At 42.1% G+C, this 16,647-nt stretch overlaps 1 protein-coding gene across 7 annotated transcripts in view; it reads right to left on the bottom strand.

Moving 5' to 3' along the window:
* gab1 (GRB2-associated binding protein 1) overlaps positions 1 to 16,647 on the bottom strand; it is a 124,073-nt gene that overhangs the window by 22,368 nt on the left and 85,058 nt on the right. For 5 of the 7 annotated variants that reach the window (XM_042339337.1, XM_042339336.1, XM_042339332.1 and 2 more), the window contains exons 4-7: positions 11,197 to 11,419; positions 6,541 to 6,627; positions 1,824 to 2,425; positions 992 to 1,086 (exon numbers count right to left, since the gene is read on the bottom strand). In XM_042339337.1, coding sequence (XP_042195271.1) covers positions 992 to 1,086; positions 1,824 to 2,425; positions 6,541 to 6,627; positions 11,197 to 11,419 — 1,007 coding nt within the window. The remainder of the gene's footprint in view (positions 1 to 991; positions 1,087 to 1,823; positions 2,426 to 6,540; positions 6,628 to 11,196; positions 11,420 to 16,647) is intronic. The other 2 variants (XM_042339349.1, XM_042339358.1) reach the window with 1 other exon arrangement.

The raw sequence follows: 16,647 nt of genomic DNA, 5'->3' as shown, positions 1-16,647 counted from the left end.
CGATCTTAAAGGAAGTTCCGAAACTGATGAAATCGGCAGTCGCACAGTATTCGGTTCTAGCCAGATTGAATTTGAGGCAATGGGCTGAAATATTACTGCCTTGAGAATATTGGAACAAGAGAAAATAATGGATGTCCTGGTCACTTACTCTATGAAATCTCACCACCTGTGATCCAATTAGCAAAGGTATCATTTTTTAAAAACAATTCTATGGTTTATTTTAGAATTCCTCAGATGCCCAATTTGATATCTAGTATTTAATTATAATACAACTGAAATTCACCTTTTTACAGAAGTAACTAGCCTGGCTTCAGTGACTGAAGCTCCCAGATCCAAGCTGTGGCTTGGTGTCACTTACATAGGTTATTTCAACATTCATCTGAGCATAATCACAGTATAGTCATCCTTGCATTTGATATAGCACCATATCACATTGTTGAGCTGTCTCAAATTACTTCATAGGATATGCTGTAAACTTTACAATGTGAAGTCCAGTGTCCATGTATTTTGTAGGCGAGTGCAGTGGCCGATTAATGCACAGCAATGTCCCACAAACAGCCAATGGAGTGAACAATCAATTTTATTTGGGGGATTGTTGGCCAGGACACTGGAAGAAACTCACTTTTCTTTTCAAACAATACCATGGGACTTTACTGTCCACCCGAACAGGCAGACAGGATCTTGGTTTACTGTCGCATCTGAAGGACAGCATCTTCAACAATGCAGCATTCCCCCTGAACTGCACTGGAATGTCAGCCTAGACTGCGAGTTCAAAGTCCTAATGTGGGGCTTGAACTCAAAACTTTCCTACTCAGAGGTGTATTATACTGAAAAAATAAATATAATAAAAAAGACAGCAGTGCTTCAAGTGGAAAACCCATGTTATCTTTTATCTCAACGACTGACATAAAGTGTGAGGAATGCAATCCACAAAACAAGCACTGCTTGGTGGCTATGATCTCTTGTAATTGAATCATTAAAATGCACTTACCAGGTAACTGCTAAACCCTTCCCCAAGCTCTAGTGAACTGCTTCTGTCTGCAGAAAACGTTCGTGGAATATCATAGCTATCTTGAGCACCGCAATCTGCAACCAGAAAGAACCGCAAGGACAAAACAAATATTTGAATCAGTATTCTTCACTAAATGTCACTTACAACCATGTTATGAACAACTAATGATGTAAAGGATTCCAGAACAATTATAGGTTTGCAAACATTTCTGCCATTGGTTAACACAACAAGCAATTTCTAACCACACTATAATTTTTCTTTTGTGCTGCTTTTATTAAAATATTGCCAGTGCAAAATTTGAAGTGCAAAATCACCTATTACCCAATTCATTAAAAAAAAAGCTACCAAAATCATTTTTAAGATGTTAGTGAATTTTGTTTGGTGTTCTTTAGCTGTTCAGTTCAATCACCCTGAGGTCAGCAGTTAATAGTAATGTGGGTAATTTGTGTGTTAAATGGGTTTTCAAAATTTTGGTCAATAATGCATTATAAAACAAGGAGCATGTAGGCTATGGGAAACTGTCCTTCCCGTGACTAAGTTTTCCCTTAAAACACTACCATCACATCTTGGGTAATAAATGAACCACAAGGGTAATTGAGAGTGTAATTTAAAGATACATGGTTTGCTAACTCACAAAACCAAACATTTGTGCCCAACTTGTCAGAAGGGAACATGGTTTGCATAGTTCTCAACAAGTACAAACAAGTTGTCACTGTACATCAGCTTTTGACTTCAACAATTATTCAACAATTTCAAGTAAGGAGAATAGCATTTAAATGAGTTACTTGCTTACAGAAGCGGGAACACTGACCTTTCTTTAACAAATGGCCTTCCATAGTGCCAATGGTATTGCTACGAAGCGTCTTGCCAGAACTAGGAACGCTGTAATTGGTATCAGCCTCTGAAGATGATCGAGGTACACAATAGGTCTCTACTGGCGAACGGTCATGGGACAGAGAAGGTTTTGGTGGGCGAGGTGGTGGGACGTCTGATATAGATTCCAACTTCAGCAAACTCTGACTCATGGTCCCCTCTCCCGAAGGTCGTGGAATTTGATAAGTGCCTCCAGGTTTTGGGGGAATGTCATAACAGACAGACAATGGCCTCATTTGGTTCTCTATACTGGACATCCGTGGAGGTGTATTAAATACATTCAAATCCCCTTCACTGTCCGTAACTGTTGGAGAACAAGTTCTGGCTATTAGATCTTGGGAATAACTCCTTGGCAGGTTGTAAAGATTGGACTCTGTAGAAATGGGAATAATCCTGGAAGGGGGCGAGTCGTAGGTGCCCTGGGGGAAGAAGCCATTCATGGCATGTTTAGATGCAGTTGGTGCTGGAGGTTTGTGGGAAGGTACATTGTCATTGCAATCAGTTTCTGAAGCGGATTTGGACAAAGCATTTGCATGCAACCTGGAACAGGAGGGAAAAGTAAGAACATTTTTCAGAAACCACTTGTCAACGTCAGTCAGTGGAGGCAGAGAACAGCAATCAGAGCAAATCAGACGGGCTGGGTTGTCTTTCTGCAAACTGATTTGACAGCTATAACAACAAGCAACCCCAACAGTTCTTTTTTTTATTAAACAATAAGATCCACAATTCATGGATTACAATAGTATGTTATGTCTGAAGTTGGCAATGACTTCAAATTTACAAGAGCCCAGGAAGGTGCTGGTGCCACTGTGTTATCTGCATCCACATTACATGAATGGACCAGCTGCATAAGAAAAGGTGGGGTTGCCGACTGAAAAAGGTAATTGAGATAAAATAATTATGTCAACCAGCAAACACAAGAAATTAAATCCATTCGAATATTTACATGCAGATAGAAAAACACATATTTTCATTTTCAATTAACAAAAAAACTTCACAGTGCTTCCGGATAACCTGAGGAACATTGAAATATTCTGCCAGTCTTAAATGAGATTAATATTCTAGAAAAATCAATTGGTCTTAAAATGTCTCCAAACAAAATGCATTCAGACAGCGCACCATTGATTTCCAATTTTTTTCTCTTTGTACTGTATTATGTTTTACTTGATGGTGCATTCCGACAGTATACTAATTTATGACACGTCCAGTACAATTTCAGTTGGGTCTGCACTCTTGTTTGTGCAGCAGTTACAGCCAATATAAAGAGCTCTAATTTTGCCTCCCATCTACCTCTCACCGGAATCAAGAGTGTTGAGTGGACTCTGAGTGGACGTGAATCATGAGGGTGAATGTTCTGGTTGAGAACTATGCAAATCACGTTCCCTCCTGACAAGTATATAGCACGACCTCCGATGGCGGTGCGGAGGAATGCGAGGGACGAGCAAGAGGCCGATGCCAAGACAAGATGTGACACGTATTTCAGAAGCAGCTATAGCAAAAGGCATCTCAGGCTTTGACACTTTTCAGAAAACATCACACTGTCCTTGAAACTCTATTGTTGATTGTATCCAAACCCAAGCTCGATAATTCAAAAGTGTGTCACAGCTCAGATGAAACTCCCCATGATCACATTTCCACTGTTGCCAAGTGAAGATATCGCTGATATTGCTTTGAATGCTCTGCAATCGTCTAGTGTAAAGTCGTCCTTCAGTTAGAACTGTGCCGATTTTATTCCATGAGAAATAAAAATAAAAGAGTTATTCTTGGATTATGTGAGTTTAAATCAAGGTCAAAGAAGCTCCGCACTTCAGGGGCGTCAAAATTAAATTAATTTAGAGCATTGGAACAGGAGTCAGCCATTCAGCCCCTCCAGCCAACCCTGCATAATTTGCACAGGAAATGCACAAAGCAAAAATTTGCTCCTTTTATCTCCCTTATTTTATTCAGTAGCTGGCATATCCTTGGCTCTTGCCAATCTGCCAATACTTTCAGGGATTAGATAAGGAGGTTGGGTCCCTCTGGGGAGAGGAATGAGCATCCATTCCAAATAGGGGAATTTCCCGAATGCGTAGATGACATACTTGGAACTCTCGGTCTGGTTTGGATACTCTTAAGAGTGGTGATGGGTTTTCAGACCCAGTTGACCAAAACATTTTTAAAAAAACGAGGCATATCATAGTGCTAGTATTTCTCTTCTCTCTTCTCAATGAAGCAGCAGCTGGACTCATCCTCTTCTCCATTCTGCTGGCCCTCCTCACCCCCACGTTGCCAGCCCTTCCCATCCCTCTCCCTCAAACCAACCATATTCTTTCTCTTCTTTCCATTCCCACATCCCATACACGATGCCAACACTTCTCTTCCTCCCGTACCTCCAGTCACCACCAGGAGTACTCAGGCTGGGAGACCCCAGCTTGAGTACTCCTGGTGGTGACTGGAGGTACGGGAGGTTTCACTGTTATTCACTGGGGTTTATTCACTGGGGTTTGCGCTGGTCGGGACTCAGTGACTCCTCTCTCTTGCTTTTAGAAACATTCACCCTTTGCTTCAGACCAGCTGAAGTCTGAATCAATCAGAACTGCACCAAGCAGTTTTTCCAAGACGTTTCTAGCATCAGACTAAGATGCCCATTTTTAAACATTTTTAAGTAAAACTCTCCCCCCACCTCATCCCACATCCAACAAAAGCTCAGGTCGAATGCTCCTTTAATCTCCCTTTAATCCAGCCTGTATATCAGCACAAACAACAATTTACAGTTATATATCATCTTTCATGTTGGGAGGACTTTCTGCATGAACTTCCCACAGCTGATTGGACATCCAAGGTGGGGGGGGTGTGTGGGGGAGGTGGAAAAGGTGGCTGAAAGAGTGGTTGAAGAAATGTAATGGGGAGGTAGATGGAGAGGGAGGATCCCAGGATGGAGTTTCAGAGAGTGAGGGCAGAATGGCTCAAGGTTCGTCTGTTAAGGCAGCGCCTTGGGACGTGCTCCTGATGTGAAAGGCGCTTTACAAATGTGATTTGTTGTTTGTTGTCATTGGCTGTTATTGGTGGGTCGGATGGTGGGGCAGGAAGAAGGCTGGATTGGTCGAGTTTCAGATCACAATAGATAGAATGGGGCGAGGGTCTGAAGGGATTTTAACACAAAGACCATGATCTTGAATTTGATCTTCTGGGGGATGGAGAGCCAATGGAGCTAACTGACGATAGGATCACGGATCCAGGTGCAGGAGAGGATGTGAGCTGCAGAGATCTGGCTAACCTGCACTTTGTGTAGAGAGGAACATGCAGGTTGATGTCGTCAGCGTCTGAGGTGAAAAGATGCTAGTGGGAGCCAAGCAGGACAGCTTCAGTCTTGTTGACATTTAGCTGAAGAAATTTAGGACTTGAGCAGCAGTGGTCCTGGAATCGAAGGTTGAGGCACAGAGATAGAGTTGGGTGTCATCCACATACATGTGGAAGTGGACTCCCATGCTGTTACCAATGATGTCACCAAGGGGGAGCATGTAGATGGTGAAGAGGAGAGGATTGAGAATAGAGCCCTGAGGAATGATAATTCTGCCTTCCACCATAAACTGCAAGCTGGAACTTAGCTAGCTATTTAATGTTAGTGAAAACACTCTCTAATACCATTTCCTGCCATCAAAAGGTGGCAGACATGTAATTGTAATTTTTCTCTCATCACTTCCTTTACAGGGTGGGGGGGGTGGGGGCAGCAAAAGGCCACTGGAAAGGTTACCTTTACAGCTATATCTTCTTCTCCTACATCCTTGTGTTTGTTGTTTTCTTTGGAGTTGCAGTGGGAAAGGATGAAGGTGTCTGGAGCCAAGGTCAAGATTTTCCACACAAAGAGTAGTAGAAATCTGGAACTCGCTTTCCCAAATGCTGAGGATACTGGATCAATTCAAATTTTCAAGACAGTGGTCGATAGATTTTTCTTACGTAAGGGTTTCTAGGGATATGGGCAAATGTGGGTAAATGGAGTTGAGGTACAGATCAACCATGATCTAATAGAATGGTGGAACAGGCTCAGGGGGCTGAATAGCCTACTTCTGTTCCTATGTTCCCAAATGTCACCCTTCGCTTGCCAGCCTCTGAAAATCTGCAGAGTTTACCTCATTGTCATTCCTCTTCATTTTATTAAGGATTCATAAAGCATTTTCACGCGAACGCTCAAACATAAGGCCACTGTAACAACTTACCCTGACGTGTGTTTAACTGTGCGGGAGTGTGTAAGTACACTTCGAAAATCATTCTGCCTTCAAATTACTTCGCGTAAGGCCGTTCAAGAGCAAGTCTCTGCACAATTAAGTCTTTCAATGAGGTTAGGGAGAGTGTGTGAGAAGTGGGCTACAGTGGCCAGTTTATGATTAACAAATCAAATGCACCATGCAACCTCCACCAAGTAATCACCAAGCTCGAGCCCCTGCCAACATCTCACCTCGTACAGATTCAAAGCATCAACACGGTGCATGTGAAGTGTTAGTAGGAGCCTGTTAATATCAACAGCAAGACTTTTCAAGCAGTGAATGTGGCATAATTTGCAGAGTGGAATTGCCGAATCATTCATTTTCTGTCACAAAAAACCAATCCTGAACACTCTGAACTGCACACCAGCCTACGCTTTCATCATAGACTCGTATGCAGCTTACAAAACTCACTGGTTGTGAAACGGTTGCTTTTTGCTTTCAAAATCTTCCAGCAGAAGATACTCGTCCCCCTCTTCTGTAGCAAAAGATGACGTTCGGCTAGTTCGTAAACAGAGGAAATGGGAAGATGACAAGACAACAAAGGCAATATCTAATTAAACAGCCAAACATAATAAAGAGCTCATTTAAACAAAAGAAGCGTACAATTGCAAGACTGCCATCTGTCACTGAAATGCAGCTACCATAAAGTGGTGTGGTACTAAATTGAATTAATCTGTAACCTTTAATTCTGTACACGTTAAAATTGCCAGGAAATCCCAACCTATGATCCAATAAGAAAATCAAACATGTTAAGTGACAATAAATATGGGTAATTTCAGCATTTTAATTGCTCGAAGTTAATATCCAACATAAACCATCAATCGTAAAACCTGACTGAACATTGGCCACCGCCTTGTGGATTATTTTACTACTGTTTTCCCCTAGTGTAAATGATCTACAATTCACAAGCATCACCTATCTGAGAGAGCTGTAGAAGCTTTTCATCTAAAATAAAGTCACTAAAATAAAGTCATTCAATTCTGAAGGATACTGTACCTGAATGCATTCTATAAAATACAGCAATAATAATAATCTTTGCATTTGATATAGCCCCTTATCATGTCTTTGAGATGCCTCAAAGAGCTGCACAAGATATATGGTAAGGTGAATTGACGGTATATTTTGTGGGTGAAATGTGGCTGCCAATTATGCCCAACAGTGTCCCACAAACAGTCATGAATTGAGTGACCAAATTATTATTATTTTTTTAAAAAATATATATTTTTTTGAAGGAATTATTACCCCGGAAAAGTGATCCGCCAATCAACTAACAACCCGGTTCCTACGTACTGTTAGTTACTTACTCCTACTTGCAATCTCTCTCAGAGGTACCGTATGTCTGGTGCAGGAAGTGTTAGGTGGGGGAAGTGGGGTGGAGAGAAAATACTTTGGAAATCAAAATTCTACAGAGTCTTAGCCTTTGTGAACATTTTGCCTTAAAATTTAAGATCGTGCATTATTGTGGAAAATTCTTAAATTCAGCTTCGATTTTTTCACATTTCCAACAAACTGGGTTCTGAATTGGGACTGAATTTGAGAATGTTCCACAGTTGTGCACGACACAACCTTTTCACAACAGGATGACACTAGGTGGAATTTGGGGCCCCATGTGGGGCAGTGCAGGAGAAGCTCCCATTATCTAATAACACAGCCAAACAGGCCTGACCGGGCAAACTTGTAGGCATTATTGTGGACCTGACTTTAAAACCAATGACCCTGGCCACTGATTCAGAGGATAAATTGGTATTTTGAATGTTGTTAGTGGGTAGGATAAACTGGAAAAGTGATCGATTCACCACACTGTTGCCTTACAAAGAGCAAAGAAGTGAGTGCAGCTCCAAAATATGTAGTGAGGAAAAAAAGTCTCTAAATTCTGGGATATATTTATTAATACAAATAACCTTATGGTGGTGAGTTAAAAATAGCACCCATTTCCCCCCATGTCTAAAAAGATTGCTATTTTTAGCAGTGAGTGTATGTTGTAAAGACTTAATATTTACAAGTGGTTTTAAATATAGTAGATTCAAGGGATGTTTATTTTATACAGCTTACCACAAACTTACAATCTTGCATTACATTCAGTAAACAAGTTTGACAGCTTCATTGGGGGGGGGATCACTAGATTAAATATACTTTTATGAACATTTTGGGAATGTTATACTACACTTTGTTCAGTCAGCTGGGTGTTTGACACATGCGGAAACCCATGCTTAAGAATATCCAAACCAAACTGAGAATCCATACATCCCACCATCCCACCTACACATGGAAATTCCAGAGATAGATTGTTGGAATGTGCACTCTCTCTGGAGGGTGCATCCTGCTTACACAATTCCAGACAGTATTAGGTACAGGTTGGCATAAGCCAAGGCTTGGGGACCCCAGAGTTTGCGTTGGGGTACAGCTGGAGTCTGACCAGCTAAAGCACACTTGCCAGCTGACCAGCTTGCCACGTGTTTATTTACAAAAAACTTGAGATGTATATGTTACATATTCACTTAGTCCATCTGACGTCCACAATTTTGTCCTAGGGCTTTTTAAGGATCATCGATAAACATTAGAGAGGTGCTCACACACAAATACTTCAAACAGTTGCTGGTGTATTTATGGAGCACCATGAATCTTCAACTGGCCAGAAATAACCTATTGCCAGGTCACACAGCATATTCACACACTGCATTTACATTTTAGACATTCACATGCCAAAGTAGCTTTGTCCCGACAGAGCTTGAAGATTTCAGGATCTTACAGTGAATAATTCAACGCAGAACTGAAATACCAAAACATTTCTCTGAATGAATTGTTTCTACTATCATAATTTTTAAAATGCGCATCTGAAGATTCACACAGTGCAGAAATCTGCTGCAGCTTTTAGGTCAAAGGACCCCAAATGCTCCATGTAGATGCAAGGTTTGAAACCTGGCCGTTTTAGAGTTAGCTGAGAATTCCATATCACCAAAAGGAGTGTGTGTGCGTGAAAGAAGATAGATCAAAGGCTGATGGATTCATGTAGAATGTGCCATGAGATAGTAAGAAACTTTCTGAACAAACAGCGAAAGGACCTGGGTTCGATTCTTGGGCCGGGCGAAACCTTAATCAAGTTTCCTCACTCCTCATGCCTCTGTTTACCTAGCAGTAAGGAGGAACCTGGTTGTTAGATGATTGGCAGATTGCTTTCCCTCCGCAAAAAAAAAGTTGATCGCTCAATCCATGACTGTTTGTGGCACACTGCTGTGTTCAATTGGCTGCTGCGTTTCATCCACAAATTATACAGTCAATCTGCTTCATAATATATTTTGTGAAGCGTAGAGACACCTCAACAATGTGATAAAGCACTGTATTAACAGCAAGGATTATCATTATTATATTATTAACATTTGAAAGTGGGTTTGATGTTACTTGATGTATAATAATTAATAGCATCATAAAGCGCTATATCAAATTCAAGGATTATCACCTTAACATGTCCTTGAGGTGTCTCAAAACGCTTCACAGAATATACTGTAAAGTAGAATGACTGTGTATTCTGTGGGCAAAACACGGCAGCCAATTCCGCACAGTAGTGTCCACTCATAGTCACGGATTGAGTGACCACTTTTTTTTGAGGGATTATTACCCTCCCGAAAGCGATCCACGAATCGACTAACAACTGGGTTCCAAGTAACGTTGAGAAAGAACAAGTTAAGGAATGAGTGAGAAAAACTCAAAAGTATAGAACAGTGCCAGATAGTGGTAGAGTTAAAACTCCCTGCTCCACTTCTTTCAATTTCCAATCAATTTAGCCAAGGAAATGCCATCCACTCACTTGAAAATTCCCCCTAAATTTCAAAACTGATGAAGTTAAGCCAATTGACACACAGGAAACATTAATACACGACCTTGTCCGTCACTGCTGGTCGCAGATCATTTAGCTCCTCTGCTCAATACGATTCAATCTTTCAAAGGGAGGGGCGAGGAGGAGAGGCTCCGGGTGGAGTTTCAGAAGGTAGGGGCAGAAAGGCTGAAGCCCTGACTGTCGCTAGTGGAACCAGCTGGGGGGTGGGGTGGGAGACATGGAGCAGATCAATACTTGCAGAGTGGAGGGAGCGGGCAGGTTGGTGACATTTTAATAGGTTGCATAAACATCCTTGCATTTTTTCCCTTGCATTCGATGTAAGGGGGACGCCTAGTAGTGCTAGATAGTATTTACTGCCAAGTGTATTTGTTAACAAATGTATCTATTGATAAATAAATACATTAATATTACAGTAATATCATACTTATATTAATGTTTATAAATAAAAAATCACTTAGTGATCCACATTCCATTTGTAATGTGACAGCTCATGTTTCAGTGATGAACTCACCTCATCATCACACCTACGTCACCATTCCCTTTGCATCTCCAGCTGCAGCCACCACTTCCACCTCAACCTGACTCCCCTCTTCCATTCCGTGCCCTCCCCCTCCCCCACCACTGTCCATCCACCTCAAATCAAATCTACAGGGTGCTCACAAAGTCCTGTTACGCCCTCCCAACCCCACCCTGTTTTTGTTCTTCCAATGATTTTTGATTTGCTGTTGGAGTGAGTCAAGTGTAACAATGTCTGATACCAGTAACTTCCCCGTCACTCCATCCATGTTACCGAAGATGTCGCACTGAACATGGCAACGGATCATTATCTGCCATGAAAATGATGGGGTTCACAGCAATCCTTTCGACGTCTAACTACAGTTAAACATTTGTACTGAATACAATTAAGGTCTTCCAAATACAATTATCATCATTCTTCCACATGTTTCAATTGTTCGTGTAAAAAAAACATGGGGGAGTGGGGTAACAGGACTTTGTGAACATCCTGTACTTCATTTTAAACTCCAGATTCCTCTTCCCCTACAAATCATGACACTCTTTACCATTGGGGGGGAAAAAAACATTTACCCTTCTTCAATTCATATGAAGACTGTGATGCAGGCTGTCGAGACACGAAGAATTTTGAATTAAAGTGTACTTCAGACATTGCATTGTACATACACACGCACATCCCGAACAGCACCACCGCATTTCTCTTCAAGCGCTCCTCTCACCTGGCAGGTTCAGGTCTTTTGCTTTCACAGTTGGCTAGCAGCAGGTAATCCTGTGGCTCTTCTTGACTGGATTGGGACTCCATGTGCCGCACGCTGATCGGCTGATAGGGGGGAGGTATTGAGCCCATGGAAACCGCTGCACGTACAGAAGGCTGCATTGTACTGACAGAAAGAGGTACCTCAGTAGCAGCATGGCCAGACAGATGCGTTGGTTTTACAGCATCTGGGGAAAAGGGGGAGAAAGAGGCGGAAAAAATAATTATGGTTATCAACTGTACCAATAACAAAAATCATAAAACAGACATTTTTACAATGTGAATTTTGCTTAAGCTTTAAAATCCTGCAAGCAATTAACAACAACAACTTGCATTTCTATAATTCTGCCAGCAATTATCTCCCACTTCTGGGATTAGAATGAACAGGAAGGGAAAATGCAAATTATGATTGTATTTCTGGGAACTCTTGAACTCTGGTTTGGATATTTTCAAGCATGGCAATGAGTTTCCATACATGCCAGATACCCGGTTAACCCCAAATAAGTATAATTTCCCCTCTGAACTGACAGTGGTCAATGAGCTTGAGCAGAGATTTGAACATGCACATCTGTGTCCGTGCACAGGGTCAAACCACAAGTCACATTTTTAAAAGCCAAATGGCCCTTAAATGTCTGTGGGTAAATTGCCATGCCAGAATTTGTCATCGTCAACCCCAATTTCAAATCAATATATGAAACCACAGTTTGAATCTCGTTGTAATAATTCTTGCATTTGTTATCATAACCCTTGAATTTGATATAGCGCCTTTTCAGGTAGTCAACACATCTTAACTCACTTTGCAGGTTGTATTATGAAGTGTAGTGACTGTGTATTTTTGTAGGTGAATGTGGCGGCCAATTTGCACGTATCACAGGTGGCAAATGTTCCATTTGTTAGGGAGGGAACAAGTTAGAGGAACTCCAGGATGGAGTTCCAAAGAGTGAGGACAGAATGGCTAAAAGCCCACCCACTGAGGATAGGATGGATAGATTTACATAGACTGTACAATTTGGAAACGGGCCATCTTGCCTAACTACTCTGTGCCGTTGTTTAAGTCTTCAACCACTTCTTACTCCCTCCAATACCCTTTGTATTCCCTTCTCCTCATGTGTATATCTAGCTCCCTCTTAAATGTATCTCTATAGAGTTGAGTGAGGATGGGGGTGACAGGGTCGTGGAAGGGGGTGAGTATGAGAACCCCTGGATGACAACGTTTAGGGGGTTGGGTGTGAAGTCCTCTCGGTTATAATGTTGATGGGGGTGGGGATGCGTCTGTGGCATTCAAGAAGGAAAGAGGAGGTGGGTGCAAACCACAGGAAAATGGATTCAATATTTTCTTTTAAAAAGCTGCAACTGTAAAAGAAATAACACAGATTCTTCTGGCGCAGGCACGCAATTTCTCTGGGACTCCTTTCTGTCTTTGAGAATATAATAATCTACTCAGGGTCACTAAGATTAGTGATTTTGTCTGCAGCTCTCTTGCGCAGGAAAGAATACCACAAGAATGACTAAATCAGGCGTATCTGAATCATACACTGACAGAGGGATCATAATGCCAGGACATTAGGAATACGAAACAGTCATTGTGCCTGCTGACTCATGCTTAGTGTGGGAAAATCCCTCACTTTTTTAAGCACCACCTACACAAATTGGTACTTTGTGCTTGAGAGGGAAATTATTTTGTTTTCACTTCAGCTTCACTGACAAAGTCGTAATGTCAAATTCAATTAGGCCCTGCCCAAAATGATTCAATCTGCATTGCAATACATCACTCAATAAATAACAAGATTTTCAGAGCTCAGTTGGAATTATATTTTAAACATTTCATGCAAAAACCTAATTGAATAAATAGTACAACCACAGCCAGTGCTGCTGTAAGCATTCACATAACCTCCTGTGTTCCAAACTCAAATTAGGATTTCAAGGGTCTAAATGTAACCAGGGATTTTAGATTTTCCTTCTTATGTACGGTTAAGGTGTCTGTCTGGCCCAGTTGTAGCACTTTCGCCTCCGAGTCAGAAGGTTGTGGGTTCAATACAACACAAGATGACATTTGTATAGCAGCTTTTACAGCGGGAAGACATCCCAAAGTGCTGGACAGTCAGGGATTTGGACCCGAACAGGGTGGTTGGGATTAGGGACAGTGGAGGGCAGGGAAGGCAAGGTTGACTTGGAGGGTCTTGAGACATGCCTTGAAAGAGGCAAGGGAGGGAGTGAGGCAAAGGAACCAAAGGGTGGGGGCAGAGAGGCTGAAGGTCCAACCACCGATGGTGGGGTGGGCCGGGCGGGGGATCGTGGAGCAGGCTGGAGCTTGCTGAGCACAGGGAGTAGACAGGTTGATATTTGGTTAGCAGTTCACAGAGATAGGAAGGAACAAGGCCGTGGAGTGCCTTGAAGGCGAGGATGAAGATTTTGAACTGTATCCTCTAAGGGATGGGGAGGCAGTGGAACCGGGCGAGAGTGGGGGTGGTAAGGTCACAGAGCCTGGTGCAGGAAAGGTCACGAGATGCAGAGTACTGGATAATCTGCAATTAGATTAAGGGAAGATTTGGGAAGGCCGACAAGTAGGGAGTTGGCATATTTGACCCTGGATATTCAAGCCCCACAGGTGGAGTGTTAGCTGGGGTGTGGCTTCTGCATTGTTTAAATGTGCCATCTCTTAGATGAGATGTTAAATCAAGATCCTATCTGTTTTTTGAGTTGGATATTAAAGATCCCATGGCGATATTTAAAAAGAGAAGGAAGTTTCTCCTGGTGTCCTAGCTAACAGTCCCCCGGATAAAGAAAAAATGGTCACTCACTCAATGGCTGTTTGTGGGAATTTCTGTGCCCACACTGACTGCCGCATTCACCAACAAATAATCAGTCATCACACTTTACACAAACACTCTGAAGCACTTTGAGACATTTTGAGATGATAAGGGATTATATCGAGTTCAAAGGATTATTATTTTATTACATTTACCTGTGAACTGATTTGATACATTGATGTGATAAGATGCCACATCAAATGAAAGGACTATAATCGATATAAGATACCAACATCCTTTCCCACAGAGGTTTTAGAAAGCCCATTTTGCAGAGAAGGACAGGAGCGTGAGAAACATTTCAGTTGTTTTTGAGTCAAATATTTCCATTTGATATGAAATCTTTACTAAGTCAAAATATTTAAAAGCGCTTTGTGCACTTGGCTGCTTTTGAAGTTGTTTATGGAGCAAATGTGGCAGCTAATCGTTGCCCGCAGCTGTGCAAAATCAAAGATGAATGTCCAAATTTCATTAAAGACAATCTTGAATTTGGATGAGGAAGGAGAACTCCCTGTGTTTTACTGAAATAATGCCTTGCGATTTACAGCATCAACACTGATCATTCACTTCATGGTTGTGTGTTTGTTTGTCTGGGACATTGCAGTGAATTGCCTCTGATCGTTCCTCCTATCCCTACACTCTTTATCCTCCTGATCCCAACCTGCAGCTCGGGTACAAATCCCTGTCTGTCCAGCGTCTTGGGACGTCCTCCCAACGTGAAAGGCGCTATACAAATGCAATTTGTTATTGCAATTGGGGTGTTCAAATTGGCTGCCGCATTTACCTACAAAATACACATGCACTGCACTTCACAGTAAATCGTGTGAGGAGCTTTGAGATGTTTTGACAACATAAGGTGCTACATCAAATGCAAGGATGATTATTATTATTAATGATAATCTACAGAACATTAAGACAAGACCTCAGTTTAAGGTTTTGTATTGCTGGAACCGGCTCAAGTGTGGTTACTAAGTTTAGGAATGTACTCCTATTCGCTGTTTTATTTGTGTAAAAGGGTAATCCAGCAAAGTTTGACAAAATATACAACTTTACATTGTTGATATTCATTTTACTCATTTATTGTGTGCTTCACTAAACAAAATGCTCTTGTTGCATTGGGCAGATGAAAAGAGATCCTTGGACCAAAGCATGGCAGCGTGTTCACTTCCAACACTAACACCGATACTGGATGTGGAACCTAAGTGTCACAATCAAGAATGGGAAGTGGCGTTACAACTGTTCAGTGGGAATACTACAGTAGAACTCTGAGAAACTCCACCCTGGGCCAGGTTTACTCTATATTCGTAGCATTTTCAAGTTTCCAGAAGTTAGCAAATTACTCAATTCTGGCTTAAATTTTTGAAGTCGGTTCTCTGCAGTGCTTATAAAGAACTTGCAAATAAAAAATGGCTACAAAGTTAAAGACTACATTTATGCAGCTGTCAAAATTCTGTACACTGAAAAGCTACACGGTGGGAATCCAGACCAGGTGGAATTTCTATGTGCCCATTTATCACAGTGAACATGATGGCAAGGACTGACTGAACCTAGCGATAACATTTGGGTCGTGGAGTTGGTGACAAACCTTTGCCTGCCAAACTCACACACAGCTCTGGCTGCAAGCCATTCAGCTTTATCCAAATGTATGTTTTAAGAGAAGAACATTTGGCTGTTGCTACAATGGCCACGTTTGCGTCTTTAATTAGAATTGGATGTGAAATGTTTAAAATGCAATTCCAACTGGGGTCTGGAAGCCTTGCAAAGTTGTGTGATGTTGCAATGTCATTTGTGTAATCGTTTAGGGCAATGCCGAATTGAATTTGTTTACTTGCGAAACAGATTCATCTACAAGAACTTGGATTTTTGACAGCACCCTTCATGTCGGCGAACATCTCGGAGCATTTTGCAAGGATGGGGTAGGACAAGGGAATGTCGAGAGGGGGAAGGAGGAAGGCCCATTTAAAAAGGTAGGCTTTATGGTGGGATCTGAAGACAGAAAGCTGGTGGTGAGACAGAGGGTTTCAGAGACAGAGAGTTGCAGAGACAGGGAATTCCACATGTTAGGGACATAGACTCTAAGGTTTGGACACAGTTGTGCAATAAGCCCGAGTTTTCCAAGCAGTGGAGGTAAGCAGAGGAGTGGGGTAGAAGATCACAGAAATAAGGAGGTGCTTGGGCATGGCATGAATTATAGGTGAGGGTGAAGACCTTGAAACCTCCCCCCAGGCTGCTGAGACTCTCATTCACATCTTCACGAAACTCTGCTCCCCGATCACCCCAGTCCTTGCCAGACTGCACTGGCTGCCTATCCCAGAGAGGATCGATTTCAAGATCCTCACCCTCTCCGCTCCACCCTCGGCAGCCGTGCCTTCAGCCACTATGTCCCGAGGCTCTGGAACTGCCTTCCTCACTCCCTTCTTCTCGCTCCCTTCCTTCCCATTTTCAGGTCTCAGCTGAAGGCCTTTCTTTTCGACCGCGCCTTTGGTCACCTTCCTCCCCCTCCCCTTGGCTCGGTCCCAGGATCCGTTACTGTAAAACACTCTGAGACACCCTATGGTGTGGAGGGTGCTATATAAATCCAAGTTGTTGTTGATCACATCCCGGCTTGA

This window comes from Callorhinchus milii, unplaced genomic scaffold, assembly GCF_018977255.1.
Source record: "Callorhinchus milii isolate IMCB2004 unplaced genomic scaffold, IMCB_Cmil_1.0 Scaffold1, whole genome shotgun sequence".
Lineage (NCBI taxonomy): Eukaryota > Metazoa > Chordata > Chondrichthyes > Chimaeriformes > Callorhinchidae > Callorhinchus > Callorhinchus milii.
Note: the sequence above shows the minus strand (reverse complement) of the source record. Positions and strands in the feature narration are given on the sequence as shown.